At 39.3% G+C, this 23,468-nt stretch overlaps 2 protein-coding genes across 7 annotated transcripts in view; one reads left to right on the top strand and one right to left on the bottom strand.

Annotated features, from left to right (window-relative positions):
• The window catches only part of FBXL13 (F-box and leucine rich repeat protein 13), a 358,734-nt gene that overhangs the window by 1,238 nt on the left and 334,028 nt on the right, over positions 1-23,468 (bottom strand). The window contains exon 21 of one of the 2 annotated variants that reach the window (XM_049893086.1): positions 17,032-18,345. The exons of the other annotated variant lie outside the window; for it this stretch is intronic. Coding sequence (XP_049749043.1) covers positions 18,324-18,345 — 22 coding nt within the window. The 3' untranslated portion in view covers positions 17,032-18,323. Of the gene's footprint in view, positions 1-17,031; positions 18,346-23,468 lie in introns of those variants that run through there. 2 annotated transcript variants of the gene reach the window in all.
• Positions 1-23,468, top strand: part of FAM185A (family with sequence similarity 185 member A) — a 159,093-nt gene that overhangs the window by 23,439 nt on the left and 112,186 nt on the right. For all 5 annotated transcript variants that reach the window (XM_049893112.1, XM_049893107.1, XM_049893108.1 and 2 more), the window contains exons 3-5: positions 2,050-2,142; positions 3,154-3,292; positions 20,553-20,594. In XM_049893112.1, coding sequence (XP_049749069.1) covers positions 2,050-2,142; positions 3,154-3,292; positions 20,553-20,594 — 274 coding nt within the window. The remainder of the gene's footprint in view (positions 1-2,049; positions 2,143-3,153; positions 3,293-20,552; positions 20,595-23,468) is intronic.

The raw sequence follows: 23,468 nt of genomic DNA, 5'->3' as shown, positions 1-23,468 counted from the left end.
TTTACATTATAACTTTATATATTGGATATATATATTTTTCTTTTCTAAGTAGACTTTGGTTTAGTTAAGCGTTTCTTTTAGCTATCTAGTTTTATGTGTTTTTTAAAATTTTCTAAGCTACCTCACCTTTTTTTGGAATTAGATGATATTTAAATTACAACAATACTTCTTAAATTTTTGAGACTTAGACCTTTTTGAAAATCTGGTGATTGTCTTCTTAGAAAAAATATGCATGTATGTGAAATTTTGCTTACACTTTGGTAAATTTCATAGCTTCCGTAGAAATTCCTGTGCGTAGCTTTGGAGATGCTCTTTTCTAAAGTTCATTAATTACTTGTTTGCCTGATAAAGAGTGTATTTAAATGTGATTTTAGACTCATGCCTTTCTATATGGTTGAAGTAGTCTACCATTCTACAGTACAGATCTTTTTAAGAATGATTCATTTTGCCCTTTTCTCTAAATTTTTCAAAATTCATTCCTGGGCGGTTTTACCCAAGGTTTTTCAATTTTGTCCCATAAGTAAAGCAACCAAAAACTATATGAAGCTTTGAATTTTTTTCTCCCTACCTTTTAGTCACTTCTCTGCTGTTGCTAGTTATGATGTTGGTGAGTTTGCTTTTGCAACTTTTCTTCCTCTGCAGCTTCTGCTAATTACCTATTCTTTATCTCTTTCTAATTGTGGCAGAACTGAAGGCATATATAATGACTAAGGCCAATTAAACTGCTCTGAAAATAAACTAAACAGGTAGTGGCACATTTCCATTTGGTAGTTCTGGGTTCCTTTCGTGTTGTGACTCTACCATCTCCTAGCGCCTTGTAATCTGCACCCACTCGATGGAATAGGAAGAGCACAGAGAGTACACACCTCCTCTCCTAAACACACCAGTTTAGAAATGGTACATAGCATTCCTACTTACATTCTATTGGCAAGAGCTTAGCAACACCTAAGAGTTAGGAAGATGGAAAATGTAGTTACTCCATGCACCCAGCTACATTCCTTTTACTATGAAGAAAAAAAGTGATTTTGTTGGACAGATAGTACTTTCTGCTACATTTGCCAGGTTTCTCTTAGTCCCATTTCTGGGATGTGCTGTGCTAGAAAGGCAGGGCTAAATAGTACTTTCTGCTACATTTGCCAGGTTTCTCTTAGTCCCATTTCTGGGATGTGCTGTGCTAGAAAGGCAGGGCTACTGGTGTTTAATGGTGCCCTGGTGGCACAATGGTTAAGAGTTCAGGCTGCTAACCAAAAGGTCAGCAGTTCAGACTCACGAGCTGCTCATTGGGAACCCTATCGGGCAGTTCTGCTATGTCCTATAGGGTCACTATGAGTCAGAATCGACTCAATGGCAACAAGTTTGTTTTTTTTTTAACTGGAGTTTAAATGACAAGTCAGTAGGCTGTTACTCTAAGGTTAATATGTTCTTCAGACCACACCAACCTTAAGAATGTAGGCTTTGGAATCATGCAGAGCTTAATTCATATGTTGGCTTTGTTAATTTTCAGTTGTGTCACCCTGATAATATTATTTAACCTCCCTGAGTCTTGGGGTTCCTCCTCTGTAAAACAGGAGAAAATATAATACCTTTTTTTCTCGGTTGTCGGGAGGATTAAATGGTAATTCATATAAAGCAGTTAACATTGTTTTTGGTGCAGAGAACATGTCAAATAAGTGATAACTATTATTGGTATTAATGATAATGAATAATAATAGTGATTATTGTCATCATTATCTTCATCGTTGGTGTTGAGTTAGCTGATCACAGTGATCTTTGATTCCCAAGGCCTTCTTCAGTGGAGCTACTGAAACATCCCAGTTTTTTTCTTTTGAATGCAGGTGGGTTGTTTAATCTTTTTAGTAGCAATTGACATTTTTTTCCAATTGGTTTTATTCCAAACAGTGCGTTTATTTTTCATTCTTGGTTCTTCCTTTGCTGCTTAATTATTTTTGCAAATAAAAAAGAAATATGTAAAATGTTGAATTTTTTATTGGTATGAGTCCAACTTATTCTCTCTTCTACTCTATATGTGTTTTTGTATTTGTCTTCCAGGGTCAAAAATTACATGTTCAAACAAAAGGAGGAAAGGTGATTTGTTTGGGAACAGTTTATGGAAATATAGATATTCATGCATCAGAGAAAAGTGTAAGATTGAAACTTCCTTTTTTTAGTAATTATAATTTGCTTTAAGTTTGGCTAACACAATTTTTTTTAACACAGTGGGTAGGTGCTATAAACATTCCCTTTTTAATGCATTTTATTTCATTAGTGAATTCAGATTTGAATTTGAGGTGATTAAATGTTATATAATTTATAGTTTGTGGCTAATACTTTCACAGTTATTTAGTTCCTTATCTGGAATCAATAAAAACCTAAATACTTAATATTTAATTCTAGTTCTGAAGAGATTTTTATTTTATGATCACGGATTAAAATAGCTTACTAAGTGATAGTATTAATATCTAGATTAAATTTTTCTTATATATTTGGCTTATTTAAGTATTTTTCCAAGATCTGTTTACTTTGTGTTTAGGCAAATTGAAGGATGTTTCAAAATCAGCTTCTTCAGTATTTTCCACAGGGTGGCACCATTTGATAGCAGTAATGCTATCCAAATAACCAAAACCAAATTCATTGCTTTAAAGTTCATTCTGACTCATACAAACCCACTGCCCTTGAGTCCAACTCATAGCGATTCTGACTCATAGCGACCCTACAGGACAGAGTAGAACTGCCCCATAGAGTTTCCAAGGAGCACCTGGAGGATTCAAACTGCTAACCTCTCAGGTAACAGCCGTAGCACTTAACCACTGCACCACCAGGGTTTCCTTCTGACTCATAGCGACCCTAGAATACACAAAAGAACTGTCCCATAGAGTTTCCAAGGACCTTTTAGTTAGCAGCTGACCTCTTAACCAATGAGCCCCATTTCAAAAATTTCAAGCAAGAGTAACTCTAACAAAAGATGAAGAACACTACCTAAAAAATGTAAACATTATTAAGATAAATTAAGAGCTCGTGTATCAGAGCCGTTAAACTGATTTTGTACTTGGTAGTAACTTCTTATGTAGTTGCCAGCTAATTTAGTAGATATCATTTTCACTTTTTATTGGTCTTTATTTTATAATGAACTGACGTTAGTCTTTCTCTTACTAGACTGTGACGGTAGATAAACTGCAGGGAAGTTCTGTTAATATTTCTACTGAAGATGGTTTGCTGAAAGCCAAGTATCTTTATACAGAATCATCATTTCTGTCTTCTGCTGCTGGGGATATTACATTAGGAAGTATTCATGGTAAGATGACAAAGTCCTAATACATCTCAAACTCTTCACATAGCATAAATTTTAAGAGATAATTCTTTCTTTGTAGTTAAGGAAGGAACTGCCATCGGGAAGCTGGTCCTTCAAATAATTGTAAACAAACCATCTTTTTAAAAAACCCACAAAATAAAATTACTCATAGGCTAACTTAGTTTTATTTTCACAAGAAATCGAAGATACAAAACTAATAATAATTCTGAATTTTAATGTATTAGAAAAGGAAACAATGAAATATGTACAGGAGATAATTCAGAAGAAAGCACAATGAAAGAAATAAAGATGGTGTCTTAGTCATCTAAAAAAAAAAAATCTAGTTCTGCTAAAACAGAAATACCACAAGTGGGTGGCTTTAACAAAGAGAAGTTTATTCTCTCACAGTCCAGTAGGCTAGAAATCCAAATTCAGGGCACCAGCTCTAGGGGAAGGCTTTTTGTCTCTGTTGGCACTGGAAGAAGGTCCTTGTGATGCATCAGTTTTCCCTTGGTCTGGGAGGATTTCAGCGCAGGAACCTCAGGTCCAAAGGACACACTGTGCTCCCAGTACTGCTTTCTTGGTGGTATGACGTCCCTGCGCTGAGATGCTCCCAGTCCAAGGGAAAACTGATGACAAGGACCTTCCTCCAGAGCTGACAGAGAGAGAAAGGTTTCTCCTGGAGCTGATGCCCTGAATTTGGACTTGTAGTCTACTAGACAGTGAGAGAATAAGTTTCTCTTTGTTAAAGCCACCCACTTATGGTATTTCTGTTACAGCAGCACTAGATGACCAAGACAGAATTTGGTGCCAGGGGTAGGGTGCTGCTCTGATACCTAAAACGTGGAAGCAGTTTTGAAACTGAGTAGATAGAGGACCAACAGTGGCAGGGGACCAGCAGCAGCAACAGAGGACCAGCAGCAGCAAGAGAAGCAGCAGCAGCAGAGGACCAGCAGCAACAGAAAACCAGCAGCAGCAGGAAACCTGCAGTGGCAAAGAAGCAGCAGCAGCAGAGAGCTAACAGCAGCAGAACCAGGAGACCAGTGCCAGACAGTGCTGGAGCCAACCCATGGAGTAGGAGAGCTGAGTGCCTTGGAGCAGGAGGCTTCCTGGCAGAGTGGGATGCCTCTGGGCACTTGTCAGTGGAGCTAGGCTTGCCGACCCACAGAGCAAGAGAGCTGAGTGCCTTTTGGCTGAAATTTTCTGGTGGAGCAGGATGTCTCCAGGCACTTATTGGTAGAGCTACAGAGCTTTGGAACACTTACCTCAGCAAGGCAGAGGTGGGCATGAGGCCCAAGAGCCAAGAGGCCAAGAAACCAGGAAGCAAAAGCTGAAGAGACAAAGAATACAGGAAGCCGAGCTGCCTCAGTCCCAAAAGGTATGGCCATGACCTCAGGAGCTTCAAAGGATGGAGCCATGGCCTCTGGTGTTTCTAAGGGTGGAATTGCCACTCTGATGGGCTAGGAGAGTGGTGCACCCAAAGCCGAGGGAGCAGAGTTGCTCTCCCAGTGGGCCTGGAAGGTGGAGCTGAAGCCTAGGGCTGAGGGGCCTCTACTCAGAATCTGGAGAGTGTGGCCAATACCTAAAGTCTGGAGGGCAGGGCTATTGTGTAAATGGCCTCTGAGAACAGAGGATTATTTTCAAGCCTTGAGGGCTAATGTAATGTGTTCTGCCAACTTGCTTGGTACCTGTTATGCCTTCTTTCCCTCCAGTTTCTCCCATTTGTAATGGAAATGTCTAGCTTGTGCCTGTTCTGCCATTGTACTTTGGAAGCAGATAACTTGTACTTTAGATTTCACAGATGAAGAGAAATTTCTGGATTTTGGACTTAGAATTGAATTAAGACTTTTGCTTTGATGTGGTGGGGTAGATATGTTTTAGATGTGTCAAGGACATGAATTTTTGGTGGCCAAAGGGTGGAATGTCATGGCTTGAATTGTGTCCCCACAAAATATCTATCAACTTGGCTAGGTCATGATTCCCTTATATGATTGTATGATTGTCTACCATTTTATTTTCTGATGTGATTTCCCTGTGTGTGGTAAATCCTATCACTGTGGTGTAATAAGATGGATTAGTGGCAGTTATACTGATGAGATCTAAAAGATTAGATGGTGTGTTAAGCCAATCTCTTTGGAGATAAAAGAGAGAAGCAAGCAGAGAGACATGGGAACCTTATACCACCAAGAAGGCAGTGCCAGGAGCAGGGCACGTCCTTTGGACCTGAGGTTCCTGCGCTGAGATGCTCCCAGACCAAGGGAAGACTGATGACAAGGACCTTCCTCCAGAGCCAACAGAGAGAAAGCCTTCTCCTGGAGCTGATGCCCTGAATTTGGACTTGTAGCCTACTAAACAGTGAGAGAACAAGTTTCTCTTTGTTAAAGCCATCCATTTGTGGTATTTCTGTTATAGCAGCACTAGATGACTAAGACAGATGGGTTCTGAGTGGTTGCACTATGTAGGAAAGGTAGGGATTAAGTAAATTAATGAGACAGTTGGGTGGAATCCAATTATAGTAACTCAGTGATACTAATTTTGGTTATAATGCTTTATCTACATTTATGTTGTCACCCGCCCCTCTCAGCACCATGCCGTTTTCAATTTTTTTTTTTTTAATTAAGTATTATCATGTGACATGTTTCTGCAGGCAAGTAATATTATTTAGTTAACTTTTAAATTTTGAAAGAAGAGAACATAATGGTGAAGTAATACAGCAAAGAGCATGCTAGTATTCAGTGTCACTCAGTATGCTTTTTAAATTTCCACATAACAGAGCATTCAAATCCAGGTATGTTTTCTGGAATGTATACTGATAGAATTAGATAAGAATCACTTATCCTGGCCAGAAGTACAGTGTATAACATCTGCTGAATGCTTTTTGAGCCACTTGCCAGGAAATACAGACTTGTGCTTTTTCTATATCTAGTCCACTCATTTCGCTTTTATTGTAAAACTGAATGCTAGTGTGTCTATACTTTGACAAAACCCCCAGGTTGTAGTAGTGAGCACAAATTATCAAGTGGTATTAGAAAGCAATTTAGTTCTAACCAGGCTATGTAGCAAATTGGCAAGTCTACTACTAAAAAAAAAAAAATAAAACCTTTAAAAATAAGTACTTATATACTTGAAATAATGCCTGAGCTTCAATTTAATGGTTATACCTGATCAGCTATTGTTTCAAGGTTAAAAAGTATTTTTTGGTCCTGAGATATCTTTGAGTACAAATGGAACTCTATTCAGATAAAACGAATAGTTTTGGTATTCATTTATATATTTTCTTCTCAGTTGTGCATTGACTAGCTTTGTTAATTTTTAACTCTTCGTATTTTAACAATAGCTTTTTGTGAGCGAGCGTAAAAGCATTTCTAACTTTTAAAAGCACTGAAGTTAATGTATTGAGTGACTTTTAGTGGAACAACAATTCCCTAACGGGCTGGAGGTTGATGAAAACCAACAGGAAAAACAGCTGGTTCTTTGGAATGCTTTACGTCATGTTTACACTAAATTCATTAATGTTTGGTTTGCTTTCTTTTAAGTTAGACAAGAATCTAATTTGGTACAGATTGCCATTAATTGCTTATATGATAGTGAAACAGATGAACTTCTTTGAGGCAGTTCTCAAAGTTCTCTAGCCAAGCGGTCGCCGTCAAGTCTGTTCCGGTCCATGGCGGCTCCACGTGTGTTAGAGTCGAACTCGCTCCACAGAGTTTCCAGTGGCCGCTTTTTAAAAAGTAGATCACCCGGACTTTCTTCTGAGGTGCTTCTGGGCAGACTCAAATCTCCAACCTTTTTGTTAGCAACTGAGCACATTAACTGTTTGCGCCACTAAAACCCAAACCCATTGCCGTCGAGTTGATTCCGACTCATAGCAACCCTACAGGACAGAGTAGAACTGCCCCATAGGGTCTCCAGGGAGCACCTGGTGGATTTGAACGGAGCGTTTGCACCACTAGGAACTCTCAGGTAACTCTGTATCTCTTGATTACTAAAGTAGCTGAAATGGAAACAAATTGCAAGGGATAAAAAATTTTATTACACTTTGTAAAGCCTTTTGTATTTACTGACCTCTAATATGCAGTCAAATACTTTCTCTGGGTGTCTTGAATCTAGCTCAGACCTAGGTTCTCTTTTGGACTATTGTCTCAGGTTGAGTTTACCTAAATGCAGTCTCTGGGATGGAAGTTAGAGCACCGGAAGATTAATAGGGAGACCTCTTGGGATTGTGTTGTATAAGAACAGAAAGTCCCATTGGGCCATGGAATAAGTTCGCTAGTAATACAATTTCATTGACCCCAAAGGGGAGCCTGCACCTAGGATAGTCCCTCAGAGTTGTCCCAAGCTGGGGTGAGGTGGGCTAGACCTCTATTGTCCCCAGTCATTAGATGCAAGCTACTTTAGGAAGGCATGCGACCTTGGGCCAGATAGCTCTTTTCAGCCGGGCAATTCCCTAAGAAGGCTGACAGCTGAGGGCTGCCTGCCAGCTGTACTCCCAACAGATAGGAGAATAAGCCCTTCAGTTATGAATGGGAATCTGGATGATGTATCATAGCATCCACTACAGTTACATGTACTTATTCATTCAGCACATTTATTGAGCACCTACTACGTGCTGGATTTCCTTTCCAGGCACCAAGGGTAGAAAGTTAGGTAGGAGATGATACTTATTCTTAAATAATTCACAGTCTAGTGGAAAGATTGAATGTCCTTTCTTAGCCCCTACCATCTCCCTTGGGGATCCCCATTGCTACCTCCCACCCTATCTCCCTTATCATCCTGCCTAATGAAATCTTAAAAAAAATTTTTGTTTTTGTTTTTTTTTACAGCTCCTTTTGTAATGCAGTAAGTCCCAGGCTTATGGACAACTCATACTTGCCCTTTAAAATTATGTAAATTTGTCTTTACTTGATTGAACCAACCCCTACTTGCAACAAATTCTTCATTACAATCACTTTCACTTGCTGCATGCGCAGCTTTTAAATCACTGAAAAGCCTTTGAGCCTTTTCTTGCACTAAAGTAAGGTTAAATAAGACCATATGTACCTGTTCTGACTTACCTACAAATTCCTTAAGACACACTTAGGAACAGATCTCATTCTAACCCAGGTATTGCCTATACTAGTACAGCAGTGAGAAGGAGTGAGGAAAGAGAGTATTTGAACCAGTAGCCACTGTAGAAAAGCTTCCATGTTGCTGAACCATGCTTTCCCCATCTGGTTCCTGGCCCTTGCTCTGCTTTGGTCTTTCAGTTGCCCTTACGTATATATAGTCATGTACCACATGACATCCCTCTGGGCAACTTCCAACTGCATGTATATCTGTGGTCCCACAAGGTTATAATTGTTGTTACGTGCCATCGAGTTCGTTCCGACTCATAGCGACCCTATTACAACAGAACGAAACATTGCCTGGTCCTGCACCATCCTCACAATCGTTGCTATGTTTGAGCCCATTGTTGCAGCCACTGTGTCAGTTCATCTCACTGAGGGTCTTCCTCTTTTTTTGCTGACCCTCTACTTTACCAAGCATGATGTTCTTCTCCAGGGACTGGTCCTTCTTGATAACATGTCCAAAGAACATGAGACAAAGTCTCCCCATCCTTGCTTAGTTCTAAGGAGCATTCTGGCTGTACTTCTTCCAAGACAGATTTGGTCGTTCTTTTGGTAGTTCATGGTATATTCACTATTCTTTGCCATCACCATCATTCAAAGGCCTCAATTCTTTTTCAGTCTTCCTTATTCTTTGTCCAGCCTTTGCATGCATATGACATGATTGGAAATACCATGGCTTGGGTCAGGCCCACCTTAGTCCTGAAGATGACATCTTTGCTTTTTAATACTCCAAAGAGGTCTTTTGCAGCAGATTCGCCCAATGCAATATGTTGTTTAATTTCTTGACTGCTGCTTCCATGGGTGTTGATTGTGGAGCAAAGTAATATGAAATCCTTGACAATTTCAGTATTTTCTTTATTTATCATGATATTGCTTACTGGTCTAGATATGAGAATTTTGCTTTCTTTGTGTTAAGGTATAATCCCTACTGGGAACCCTGGTGATGCAGTGGTTAAGAGCTTGGCTACTAACCAAAAGGTCAGCAGTTCAAATCCACCAGTTGCTCCTTGGAAACCCCATGGGGCAGGTCTACTCTGTCCTATAAGGTCGCTATGAGTCGTAATTGATCGATGGCAATGGGTTTGGTTTTTGGTTTTGTAATCCATAAACAGGCTATAGTCTTTGATCTTCATCAGTAAGTGCTTCAACTCCTCTTCACTTTCAGCAAGCAATTTTGTGACATCAGCATAACGCAGGTTGTTAAAGAGTCTTCCTCCAGTCCTGATACCACATGCTTCTTCATGTAGTCCAGCTTCTTGGATTATTTGCACAGCATGCAGACTGAATAAGTACGGTGAAAGGATACAACCCTGATGCGCACCTTTCCTGACTCTAAACCACTCAGTGTCCCCATGTTCTGTCCGAACAGCTGCCTCTTGATCTATGCACAGGTTCCTCATGAGCACAATTAAGTGTTCTGGAATTCCCATTCTTCTCAATTTTATTCATAATTTGTTATGACCCACATAGTCGAATGCTTTTAGCGTAGTCAATAAGACACAGGTAAATATCTTTCTGATATTCTCTCCTTTTAGCCAAGATCCATCTGACATCAGCATTGCTATCCCTTGTTTCACATCCTGTTCTGAATTCGTTTTGCATTTCTGGCCGTTCCCTATTGATGTACTACTGCAACCATTTTTGAATGACCTTCGGCATAATTCTACTTGGATGTGATGTTAATGATATTATTCAATAATTTTCTGCATTCCTTTGGATCTCATTTTTGGAATGGGCATGAATATGGATCTCTTGCAGTCATTCAGGTAGCTGTCTTCCAAATTTCTTGGCATAGACATGTAGAATTCAGAAATCCTGATTGGAGAACAGGATATAGCAGACGTCGTAACACGATGTCTCCAATGCTACAGCTTCCCGAGTATAACGTGTGTATCTCATTTCTCTTGTGTACAGGCATTCCATGGGTTACAAATGATAACTGTTCCTCAGTCTGTCTTTTGAATTTGTAGGTAAATTGGAACAGGTACATACTGTTCTTATTTACCATCAGTCAAATGTTTGTCTTAGCATACAGTATACATTTTACCTTTTTATATAAAATACTTAAACACTTCCAAACTATGCAGTGTTTTCATGAACAACACAAAATAGTGCATTTATTATGAACCACTGTATGTATTTAACTCAAAATTTTAAATAATAGGCTTTATGGCAGTCCATTCTTAAGTACCTGTTATTGTAAGTTCAACATTCGTAACCTCGGGAAGGCCTGTAATACGGTGTTTGCACAACGTCCAAATCACATAATGTTCTATTTCACAGAACGTATTGTGGATGTTAAGTGACACATGACTGTACAATAAGAAAGGAAACTTCTCTTCATTCCCTAGTCACACCACAGTGCCTACCTACTTTTTAAATTACCCTTCAGGCAGCCTAAATTTCTTGCCTGTGCCTCCCAAGCCATTCCTATTCCCATTGTTGTCCTAGGGTATTATATGAACATGCTATTACAGAGTCGCTATGGGTCGGAATCGGCTTGATAGCAACGGGTTTTTATTATAGTTTGGAGTTGTGGGGTGAAGTGGGCATGTTCTAGTCCTACCTCCTGGTAGGTGAGATTTGAGGTATGGCTGGTGGAAGGAAGGACCTATGTTCTAGCTGCTGGGATTTTAGTAGGGGGAGATGTCTCCTAAGGATTGTCCCAAGCAGAAACCCTGAATCTGTTTATCAGCAGGTTGTTTTTCTAAATGGTGATGGCTATAAAGCACAAACAAGGTCTGACTACATCATTGATTCAACAAGCAGGCTATTTTGGGAATATATATATTCAGGATTATTATATAGTTTGGCTTCTTTTTTCCATAAGCAAGGTATAAACTGATTTTAGAAAGATTATAAAATTCAGGTAGAATTTTAAAAAGACAACATTCAGCTGTTGTAAAAAGCCATTTTTTACAATTATGATGCAATAACAGTCTTTTTGGTAGATATTACTAGGTATATGAGTTTGGGGCCCTGTGTCAAGTGGTGGGTGAGTGGTTGTTTAAAAGCAAACATGTATTGAGTCGCTAAGTGGGCCAGCCCCTTTTACTTAATGGACAATCAGCTGTTTACAAATGAAGAAAACAAGACATGTTGTTGTTGTTAGGTGCTGTCGAGTCAGTTCCGACTCATAGCGACCCTATGCACAACAGAACGAAACACCGCCCGGTCCTGCGCCATCCTTAGAATTGTTGTTACGCTTGAGCTCATTGTTGCAGCCACTGTGTCAGTCCACCTTGTTGAGGGTCTTCCTCTTTTCCGCTGACGCTGTACTCTGCCAAGCATGATGTCCTTCTCCAGGGACTGATCCCTCCTGACAACATGTCCAAAGCATGTAAGACACAGGCTTGCCATCCTTGCCTCTAAGGAGCATTCTGGTCGCACTTCTTCCAAGACAGATTTGTTCATTCTTTTGGCAGTCCATGGTATATTCAATATTCTTCGCCAGCACCACAATTCAAAGGCATCAGCTCTTCTTCTGTCTTCCTGATTCATTGTCCAGCATTCACATACATATGATGTGATTGAAAATACCATGGCTTGGGTCAGGCACACCTTAGCCTTCAGGGTGACATCTTTGCTCTTCAGCCCTTTGAAGAGGTCCTTTGCGGCAGATTTGCCCAATGAAATGCGTCTTTTGATTTCTTGACTGCTGCTTCCATGGCTGTTGATTGTGGATCCAAGGAAAATAAAATCCTTCACAACTTCAGTCTTTTCTCTGTTTATCGTGATGTTGCTCATTGGTCCAGTTGTGAGGATTTTTGTTTTCTTTGTGTTGAGGTGTAATCCATACTGAAGACTGTGGTCTTTGATCTTCATCAGTAAGTGCTTCAAGTCCTCTTCACTTTCAGCAAGCAAGGTTGTGTCATCTGCATAACGCAGGTTGTTGGGTCTTCCTCCAATCCTGATGCCCTGTTCTTCTTGATATAGTCCAGCTTCTCAGATTATTTGTTGAGCATACAGACTGAATAGGTAGGGTGAAAGAATACAACCCTGACGCACACCTTTCCTGACTTTAAACCAATCAGTATCCCCTTGTTCTATCCGAACAACTGCCTCTTGATCTATGTAAAGGTTCCTCATGAGCACAATTAAGTGTTCTGGAATTCCCATTCTTCACAGTGTTATCTGTAATTTATTACGATCCACACAGTCGAATGCCTTTGCATAGTCAATAAAACACAGGTAAACATCCTTCTGGTATTCTCTGCTTTCAGCCAGGATCCATCTGGCATCAGCAATGATATCTCTGGTTCCGCGTCCTCTTCTGAAACCAGCCTGAATTTCTGGCAGTTCCCTGTCGATATACTGCTGCAGCCGTTTTTGAACGATCTTCAGCAAAATATTGCTTGTGTGTGGTATTAATAATATTGTTCTATAATTTCCACATTCAGTTGGATCACCTCTCTTGGGAATAGACATAAATATGGATCTCTTCCAGTCAGTTGGCCAGGCAGCTGTCTTCCATATTTCTTGGCATAGATGAGTGAGCACCTCCAGCACTGCATCTGTTTGTTGAAACATCTCAGTTGATATTCCATCAATTCCTGAAGCCTTGTTTTTCACCAGTGCCTTCAGAGCAGCTTGGACTTCTTCCTTCAGTACCACCAGTTCCTGATCATATGCCACCTCTTGAAATGGTTGAATATCAACTAATTCTTTTTGGTATAATGACTCTGTGTATTCCTTCCATCTTCTTTTGATGCTTCCTGCGTCGTTTAATATTTTCCCCATGGAATCCTTCACTATTGCAACTTGAGGCTTGAATTTTTTTCTTCAGTTCTTTCAGCTTGAGAAACACCGAGCGTTTCTAATTATTTGCTCTCAATTACAAGTTAATCAGTGGAAGGGCAAGGATTTGTTCCAGTTTTCTTGACTTTCTAGGAGATGTTTTTAAACAGTGCTCAGACAAATTTGTGTACGTAGGCATGGTAAATTTCTTGATTGCAACCGCAGATTCCATCATTGCTTTGAGGGCTTTCTGGCTCATTCTAGAGATATTTCCTCCAGGCAGACAGCACTACAATACAGATGCACTACAGCTATATTCTATATTTTAACCTCCTTGAGTTTTAGGACCATTTATTATGTCGTTATGGCATCTGACACAAAATGTGGATGTTCCATACAGTGCCTGGGCTTGGCCCAGTTCTGTGGAGGCGTTCAAGGACTCAGCTCCTTCCATAAAAGTGGTGCTGCCATCTTCAGTGTGTGACTTGCAAGGCTTCTATGAAATGAAGAGAGAGCATGGAGGATCATGCAGGAAACTTTAGAAACCAGGCCTAGAAGTGCCTCTATTACTTTTACCCACATTATTTTAGCTAGAGTATTTTCTAATGGCCTCATCTAACTGCAGGAGACTGAGATATGGAGTTTAGCAGTGTTCCAAGGAAGGAGAGAAGCACACAGATACTAGTGGACCCTGGCCGTATCTGTCATATCTTACATTCATAATTGCTCTTTCTCGAATTTCTATGAGTTTCTCCCCTTTCCACCACTTTGACCTTGGTATTGTCCAAGATTCCATTCTTGTTTCATGTTTCTTAGTCTACCTATTTTTCTTGGACATCTTATATTCTTTCTAGTCTTAACTACCCTTGTATTCTGATGATTCAACTGTGTATCTCTAGCACTAGCTTCCAACTTATACATCCCTGTGCTTGTTAGACATACCCGTTTGGATCTTCACATTTCAGACTTAACATTTCTACTTTTCTTTTCTCATATCCCAACCTCCATCACTCATCCATAATCTGTTCCTCTTCCTTTATTTCCATTTTCAGTTTTTGATGTTACTATGTACCTAGCTCCTCAAGCCACAAATCTAGAAGTCCATATTTTCATTAGAGAAATAGTAAACTTTTTACTGCATTCATAATATAAGACAGTAAAGTTCTTTTGCTTTGCCATGTGGGTGACTGGACTCACTAGCTAAATAAACCAAACCAAACCCATTGCCATCGAGTTGATTCCAATTCATAGCGACCCTACAGGACAGAGCGGAACTGCCCCATAGGGTTTCCAGGGAGCAGTTGGTGGATTGGAACTGCCAGCCTTTTGGTTAGCAGCCGAACACTTAATATCTGTGCCGCCAGGGCACTAGCTAAATGATTGACTGTAAAACTCTATATCACAGATAACACTAATAGTTAAAACCATGAATATCAAGGGTCTGCCTTACTTTATTTTTGAAGTGTTCAGAAGGTGGAAGCAATAAAGAGAATTATAAGTATGGAAGCACCCACTGTCTCATACCAAATTCCCCTCTCTTTCGCCTCCCACATCTAGTCAATCACCAAGTTTCCCCAACGTTTATCAAATATTAAATGTTTCCTCACTCTGTCCCATCTTTTTCCTTTCAATTTCGACTGTCCTGTTTCAGACCCTCATCATCTCTTGGCTGGGCTGTACAATAACTTCACCTCCTCTCTTACCTCCTTCAAATCCATCCATCACTGTACTTAAGGTAGTTTATTAGGAATGCACATTGAACATATTCTCTTATTCACACCCTTTTCTACTTCCTTAGTGACTTGCCATTTCCCTCTTCTGACTCTATACATAGTCTTCCAAAATTGCATAATCTCTTACTTTTTCCTGTACACATTCTTATCCATTTTATACCTATGAGTCTTTGATCAGAGCCTTTGATCATGCTGTTTATATTCTGCCTGTAATCCTTTTCTTAGCCTTCTTTATCTGGTTATATTTTAGCAATATTTTCAGTGCTTGGCTAATGCATCCTCTCCTCATCTCTGGCCTTTCATTGACCCATAAATTCTTGCCTAATTATAAACTCCTCGAGAGCAAAGATCATGTTTTATTCACTCTGCATCTTAGTGTTTAGTGCCATGGCTTGCAAATAACAAGTACGTCCCTTTGCTTGTCCCCTTGTCCCCCAGAAAAACAAACAAGAACTGAACTTTTAAAGATATTTTATTGCTCTGTTTGGATTATGAGAGTAAAGGTGCTATTTTAACCACAATCACATTTTTTTTTTAGTGAAGAAAAGTAAACCAGTGTTTATCTTTGACTGCTTATTTTTTCCTAAAACTATGCTAGAATGAAGGGTTGCAAGTTAAGAAAAACTGTATTTTCTCAAATCCTGGGGTTTGTGGAAAAGTTGGATAACTTGAGAGTAGTGTCAGCACACATAATTATTGCAGAGCATACAGCATCTGCTTTATTAGAAAGCTTTTAAAATCCCCTCAAATACTTACTAGTTTAATATTTTCAGTGATTGGAGATGAAATGGGTGAAAAAAAAATATACAAAACTGTACTCTAGTAATGCCCATTTGATTGATTGGTGTACTTTTAAATATTTTACTTCATTCTACGAACTATTTGAGGCCAAGAGATCCATTTTGTATATTTTAATGACTTTGGAATATTTTTGCTTCAGTTAGGAATTTTCTAAATATTTTGATATGAGTTGAAAATATATCTTTTGTTTACTGCTTTAAAAAAACCTGTAGCATTGACAAAAATATTTGCAAATATTATTTTTATTATGTTTATAAATATTCTTTATTTCCGTAATTTTGTTGTTGTTTTGTTCCATTATGCTTTTAATCTACAGCAGAACTGTAACACTCAAGAGGGATGTGGTCTAAGACTCTTTATAGGTACTGCTACAATATAAACTAGTCCTTATTTTTTAATGGATCTAAAAGTTCTATTTTCTAAGTCTAAGAATCATCGCTTTCTTGAGGCATCTTTACTTTCATAATTGGAACTAATGATTAGCTTTTTGAGAAAGGGTCTGTTTTCATAGAAAGAATTTTTTTTTTTACTGAATTCATTGAAGACTAGTATAAGACAAAGCTCTTTTTTCTTGCTTTGTAAATGGTAGGACTCACTTGCTAAATGATTATAAAATTGTATATCATAGATCTGCATTAATAGTTAAAATTATGAATACCAGTGGTCTGCTTCATCTTATTTTTGAAGTGTTCAGGAGGTGGAAGCAGTAAAGAGAATTATGGGTATGGAATACCCATTGTCTCACGCTAGGTTAATCCTCCTAAAGCATGGCTTTCTTATGTTATTAAAAAAAAAAAAAAATTGAAATTCCTTAATGACTCCCTCAGAAGGACAGGATAAAATCAATAGGCTAGCATTCCATGATTCTTCCACAGATTGTTCTTAACCTACTTTTTCAGATTTTTTCAATTGATCTTTCAAAAAATAATAATGTTTACTATGTACTCAGCACTGTGCTACGCTCTCCAAAACCCATTGCCGTCAAGTCGATTCCGACTCATAGCGAACTATAGGACAGAGTAGAACTGCCGCCCCATAGGGTTTCCAAGGAGCAGCTGGTGGATTCAAACTGCTGACCTTTTGATTAGCAGCCAGGCTTTTAACTGCTGTGCCATCTGGGCTCCAAGCTCTCCAAATAAGGTGCTAAATAAGAAAGACATTATCCCTGTCCTCATGGACTTGTCTAATTGCTCCAGCCTAACTGTCCTGTGATACGCATGTGTAGTTCTACCTTCTTACGTCTGCTTATATAATTCTTTTTCCCAGAAAATCCTTCCTTCTCAACATAGTCAAATGTTCCTGTGTTTCAAATCTCAGCTCAGATGATTTGTCCTATGTGACTACCCTCCCTAATCATGTCAGGTTGCTATGATCTCTTTCTTCTCAATGGCTATGGCAATGTAATTCATGCTGTTCATTTGTGATGTTTTTTAATAATATTAATATATATTAATTTTTAACTTTTCACATGTATATCTCCCCAGATATAAGGTTTTGTATCGCCAAGTTTACCTCCGGCCCATCAATGATTCATGTCCCTCCCACATACAAAATGGACTTAATCCCTTGCAAGGTCCCCAAAAGTCTCATCCTATTATGTATCAGCTGAAACTCCAGAGTCTTTGTATCTAAATCAATTCTGGGTATAGATAAGGCTCCTGAGGTGTAATTCCTTAAGTATAGCTCTTTGTGTACAGTTCCTCTGTATCTGAAGACCTCTGAAGTAAAAAGACAAGTTATCTCCCCCATCCCACACCCAACATAAAATGGTCAGACAGGCGTAGGATAACTACTATAGGCGTTCCTGTTCAAAAGGGGGAAGTGAGAGACACCAAGGAGTCACTGGTTCATAATTGATTTTGAAATTCAGGTGGGAAAATGTGGGAGGTCCCTTAATTAAGTCTTAGGGCCTAGGGATTCTTCATGGGTTGAGGCTTTGTCCTCTGAGCTTTTGGTCCCACCTCCTGAGGCAGCCATCTATTTTCTTGAAATGTAGCCTGTATTTGCAGGTGAGGAGTTCTCTTAGTCTCTGTCCTGCCAGTAGAATTTTGGCCTCTTTTTGCTTTGTACTGTCCTTGGCCCTTTCAGTTGAAGTAGCAGTGTTTTTGCTGAATTCTCTCAAAAACTTGTGGGCCTCCTGTGAATCTCATTACAGTGCATTCCAGTAGACAAAACCATATCCATAAATCTCTTCAAAATATAGCTCCTGCAGAGATGTCAAAGTACAATGTCTCCAAGTGGCTAAGAGCTTGGCTGCTAACCAAAAGGTTAGCAGTTTGAATCCACCAGCTGCTCCTTGGAAACTCTTTGGGGTAGTTCTGCTCTGTCCTGTAGGGTCACTATGAGTCAGAATTGACTCGATGGCAGTGGGTTTAATGCTTGAGAAGATTGGTGAGATATACCCTTAATTTTTTTTAAGGACTTTTTATGTAACTGATTAAGACTGCGAGGTATCACCATTGATCTTTTGGGGGCCTTACAAAAGGTTTTACAGTCACCCCTTCATTTTTAGGCCATGTTCTCCTGGAGGTGCCCTGGGTTCAAGCTTTGTTGGGAAGCTATTTCTTAATTTTAGCATCTGTTACCATCTGGAGAAGGTGAGACTTTTCAAAGCCATGAAGTCCTGGTTCCTTTTTAACAGTCCTTCCTTTAGCTTTAGCTTATTTCTCTCCTCTTTCTGTAAAGTAACAAGAAAAAAAATCAGGCAGCACCTCAACACTTTGACTTTGCTTGAACGTCTTCTTAGCTAAATCACTCAATTCATTTGGCACATTTTCTACTTTCCATGTTCGTGAAGGCAGTAGTGTTGCTAAGTTGCTGCCACTGCCTATCAAGAATATCCCATCCTCTCAGCTTTCAAAACATTTTCCTCACTTCCTTTTGAGCCCTCGTGGGCAGTGTTTTTGAGGATTTCTGTGAACAGTTTGTTCAAGATAATTTAGGTGTTCTCAAAGTGCTACTCAAAAAAATCCTTTCAACCTTTGCCAATTGCCCAGTTCCAAAGCCACTTCCACATTTTTTAAATGTATTTATTATGGCAGCATCCCACTTCCAGGAATCAACATCTGTACTACTTACCCACTTCTGTGTAACAAACCAAAAAACCTGTTGCCAATGGGTCGATTCCTACTCATAGCAACCAACCCTATAGAACAGAGTAGAACTGCTCCATAGAGTTGCTGTGTAACAAATTACCTCAGAACTTGATGACTGAAACATCCAACTTGTCTCAGTTTGTGTGGGTCAGGAATTTGAGTGTGGCTTAACTGGGTCCTCTGCCTCAAGTTTTCTTACAAGGTGTCAGCCAGGGCTGTGGACTTATTCGAAGGTTTGGCTTGGGAAGAACCTGTCTCCCAACTCACTCATGTGGTTGTTGCAGGATTCAGTTCTCACTGGCTATTGGTCAGAGGCCTCTTTCATTTCCTTGCCAAGTGGACCTCTCCATAGCTCAGTTGACAGCATGGCAGCTGGCTTCCATTACAACAAGAGAAAGCTAGCAAGACAGAGGCCAGCATCTTTTTGTAACCTAATTTCAGAAGTGGCATCCCATCACTTTTGCCCCATTTTCTTCATTAAAAGCAAGTCATTAGGTCCATCGCACATGTAAGCAGAGATTATATAGGGTATGAATATCAGGATGTGGGCATTGTTAGAAGCCATCTTTGAAGCTGTATAATCTTTGGTCACTATTTGCATATGATGGTGAATCTATGCATTTACTATGTTTGAAAATTGTAAGAGTGTACAGAACATAATGAATGAATTAAAATTTACATAACATTTAACAAGATCTTCATGTCCTTCTAATATACTGAGATTTGAAGGAAATTTTATGAGCTTAACTTACACACATAAGCCAGATTTTTATTCCTACATAAATATACCACTTGTTCATGTAAGAAATATAATGGAATGTAAGATCTTTAGAGGGATTTGTACAGTTGAAGCACATCTGACTGAAATGAATCAACTGCCTTTTGTTTTTTTCCAGGTATGGATACATGTCAGTGTTCATGAGATGCAATGAAATTAAATAAATAAATTCATTTATAAAAAAATACTTTAGATTAATTCTGAGATAAGAGTTATTCATTTACTTTTCAGTGTATTTTTGGAGTTATGACAGAAGAGATAATATTATTGCTTCTAGTTTTGGTGGAGTAAATATGAGTAGTATTATCTTATGGCTCCAGAAGTAATCATACATACAAAAACACACATGAAGAAAAACCCTACTATCTTTTGGTATTGGAGGAAGGGGGCTGTGAAGAATGGTTGTGGTAGCTGATACCTGTCCTAGAAAGTATGTTTATATCAGAAGATGGAAACCTTTGAAGCTTTTTTTCTTTGTTAGTCATACTTCAGTGTATTCATTATCCCTGCTATCCAAAATCACTTTAAGTCTTGGTACAGAGATCACCTTAATCTGACAGACATGACATAGTGGCCTGAAAAATAACAGTAATTATTTTTTCCATAGAATATTTTAGTGTTACATGGTTCAAAACCTGTGGTGTGATAAATTCATTGATGTTTAGGTTGAAAACTCATAGTGAGTACATTTGAATAATTTTTTTCATTTCTGGCATTATAGAAGTATTATTTTCTCCATGTTTCTCAGGAAGTATGGTGGTTTGTTTTGCAGTTATTCTAGAAAAACTTAAGGTTTGGGAGTGGAGGAAGGGGGTTTGCATAGATGCTCAAAGCTAGTTATTTTAGTTAGTTATTGCAACTAAATCTCTGACCAGATTTATGATATTAGCAAAATTGCCAACATATAATTGTTAAATGGTACCCAACCATGTTTTAGGATACCATATAAAATTGTTTCTTTTTAGATTAGTCTTAATGTATATAATTCTCTTTTCCTTTTCTCATTTACAGGCAATATCACATTACAAAGCAAGATGGGTAACATAAGGATAGGTATGTTGGTAAGATGTTTATTGTGAAATGTTGCCTGCTTTTTAAAATAGTAGTTGTGATGCTTTATTTACTTACTTACTTTTATTGTGCTTTAAGTGCAAGTTTACAAATGAAGTCACTCTCTCATAGAAAAATTTATGTACAAGTTGCTATATACTCCTAGTTGCTCTACCCCTAGTGAGACAGCACACTCCTTCTCTCCACCCTGTATTCACCATGTCCATTCAGCCAACTTCTGTCCCCCTCTGCCTTCTCATCTCCTCCCTCCAGACAGGAGCTTCCCACATAGTCTCATGTATCTACTTGAGCCAAGAAGCTCACTCCTCACCAGTACCATTTTCTATCTTATAGTCCAGTCCAGTCCCTGTCCAAAGAGTTGGCTTTGGGAATGGTTCCAATCTTGGGTTAACAGAAGGTCTCGGGAAGACCATGACCTCTGGGGTCCTTCTAGTCTCAGTCAGACCATTAGGTCTGGGCTTTTTATGACAATTTGAGGTCTGCATCCCACTGCTCTCCTGCTCCATCAGGGATTCTCTGTTGTGTTGCCTGTCAGGGCAGTCATCGGTTATAGCCAGGCACCATCTAGTTCTTCTGGTCTCAGGCTGATGTAGTCTCAGATTTATGTGGCCCTTTCTGTCTCTTGGGCTCCGTAATTACCTTGTGTCTTTGGTGTTCTTTATTCTCCTTTGCTCCAGGTGGGTTGAGACCAATTGATGCATCGTCAATGGCCGCTTGCTAGCATTTAAGACCCCAGAGGCCACTCACCAAAGTGGGATACAGGATGTTTTCTTAATAGATTTTATTATCGTGATGCTTTATTAAAGTATGTAAAGTCTACAGTTTAGCTGATGAACCTGATAGGATCCTGATGTGAAGTCAGTTGTAGGCAGACCCAGTATACAAATGTATGAAATTATTCCTAGAAATTTATCGATTCACCATCCCAAGGTATTATATAATTATAGGTTTAGTGTCAGTCAGAATGGAGTTAGAATTCTGATTTCACCACTCTCTATACCTAGGCAAATTACCTAACTTCTCTGTGTCTCAGTTTTTATGTCTGCAAAAATGGAAATGATAGTAAGTACCTACCTGATAACAGTTGTTATAAGGATTAATTATGTATAAGCACTGTAGCATGATGTCTGCCGTATAGTAAAAATTCAGTAAGTAGTAGCTATTTTTTGTTGTTGTTGTTGTTTTGATCCTGGGCCAGAGCTAATCACTACATGCGATGCTGTACCTGTGGGAGAAGAAGTTCAGGTTTCCAACTGGAGATACCTGGCACATATATCTCCCTCTGCTCTACCCCAACTAGTACCTGTCTGCCTACCAGAATGAAAAGGCACATTCTCAGCTCTGACAATGGTAGTTGTTTTTTAGGCCTTGTGAGATGGTGTATTGGGGATGGGAAAATGGAATCTTTGTGGGAAGCTATGACATATTGCTAATGTGAACGCCCAGGGCCTGCTGGTTTTGTCATTTTTTGAGATTTTAGATTTTGCCCTTTCTTTATGCTTCTTGATGTAGTGAATATGTCCAACAGTGCTTTTCACTCTCACTTCAGAGTTTTCTGGCCTGAAGTACACATCATTTTTAAGTCTTCTACAGAATTTTTTTTACAGATTGTAGTTTGTATGCTGAATGGGAGATAAATAGAAAGCAAGTGCTTCCTAAGTGATAATGGTAAATCATTTTAACTGAGATGTGACCAAAGGATTTATCTGTATTCCAGTGGAAAATCAAGATTTACTGTTGATTTTTCAGGCCGTTTCATCAGAGGAACCATCTGGGGTTAGTAAGGAAAGTTTCTGGAGTGAACAAAAAAGTAAGAGGTGAGAAGCTGAGCTAGTTGGGGTAGAATTTGTAGCAGTAAGGGAAGGGGAGGACAGTATTTCAAATTGGGAGGCACAGAGTGTCAATTCCCACTAGCAGGCCCTTTAGGCAGATGTGTATTTTGATGAACTCTAATTTACCAGTTGTTTTTTTTTTAAGTTTACAGAAGTTTATAAAATCAATACATCCAGGAAGCATCACCTAATAGAATGCTCAACCTACAGAACAGTGATTCTCCAACTCAGGTGGGCTGAGCTTCATGCATTTCAAAAGGGACTGAGCTTGACATTAAATACATTAGAACTGAAATAACATACTACCTACCCAGTCCAGAGCCATAAAAAGTCACTGGTATACGTTAAACTGATAATAACTAAAGAGCTAAGGCACAGGACCAGGCAAGATGGCTTTGGGGCTTATAGTACAGTCCAGCCCAGAGTGGGAGAGAAATGACTTCTTCCCACTGCCCTGGCACCTTCAGACTTGGTGTCTTTTTTTTTTTTTTTTAATTAATTTTTATTAAGCTTCAAGTGAACATTTACCATTCCAATCAGTCTGTCACATGTAGGTTTACATACATCTTACTCCCTTCTCCCACTTGCTCTCCCCCTATTGAGTCAGCCCTTTCAGTCTCTCGTTTCGTGCCAATTTTGCCATCTTCCCTCTCTCTCTATCTTCCCATCCCCCCTCCAGTCAAGAGTTGCCAACACACTCTCCAGTGTCCACCTGATTTAATTAGCTCACTCTTCATCAGCATCTCTCTCCCCACCACTGACCAGTCCTTCTCATGCCTGATGAGTTGTCTTCGGGGATGGTTCCTGTCCTGTGCCATCAGAAGTTCTGGGGAGCATTGTCTCTGGGATTCCTCTAGTCGCAGTCATACCATTAGGTATGGTCTTTTCATGAGAATTTGGGGTCTGTATCCCATTGGTCTCCTGCTCCCTCAGGAGTTGTCTGTTGTGCTCCCTGTCAGGGCAGACATCGATTGTGGCCGGGCACCAACTAGTTCTTCTGGTCTCAGGATAATGTAGGTCTCTG

The sequence above is a fragment of the Elephas maximus genome, chromosome 8, assembly GCF_024166365.1.
Source record: "Elephas maximus indicus isolate mEleMax1 chromosome 8, mEleMax1 primary haplotype, whole genome shotgun sequence".
NCBI classification, from domain to species: Eukaryota; Metazoa; Chordata; class Mammalia; order Proboscidea; family Elephantidae; genus Elephas; species Elephas maximus.
Note: the sequence above shows the minus strand (reverse complement) of the source record. Positions and strands in the feature narration are given on the sequence as shown.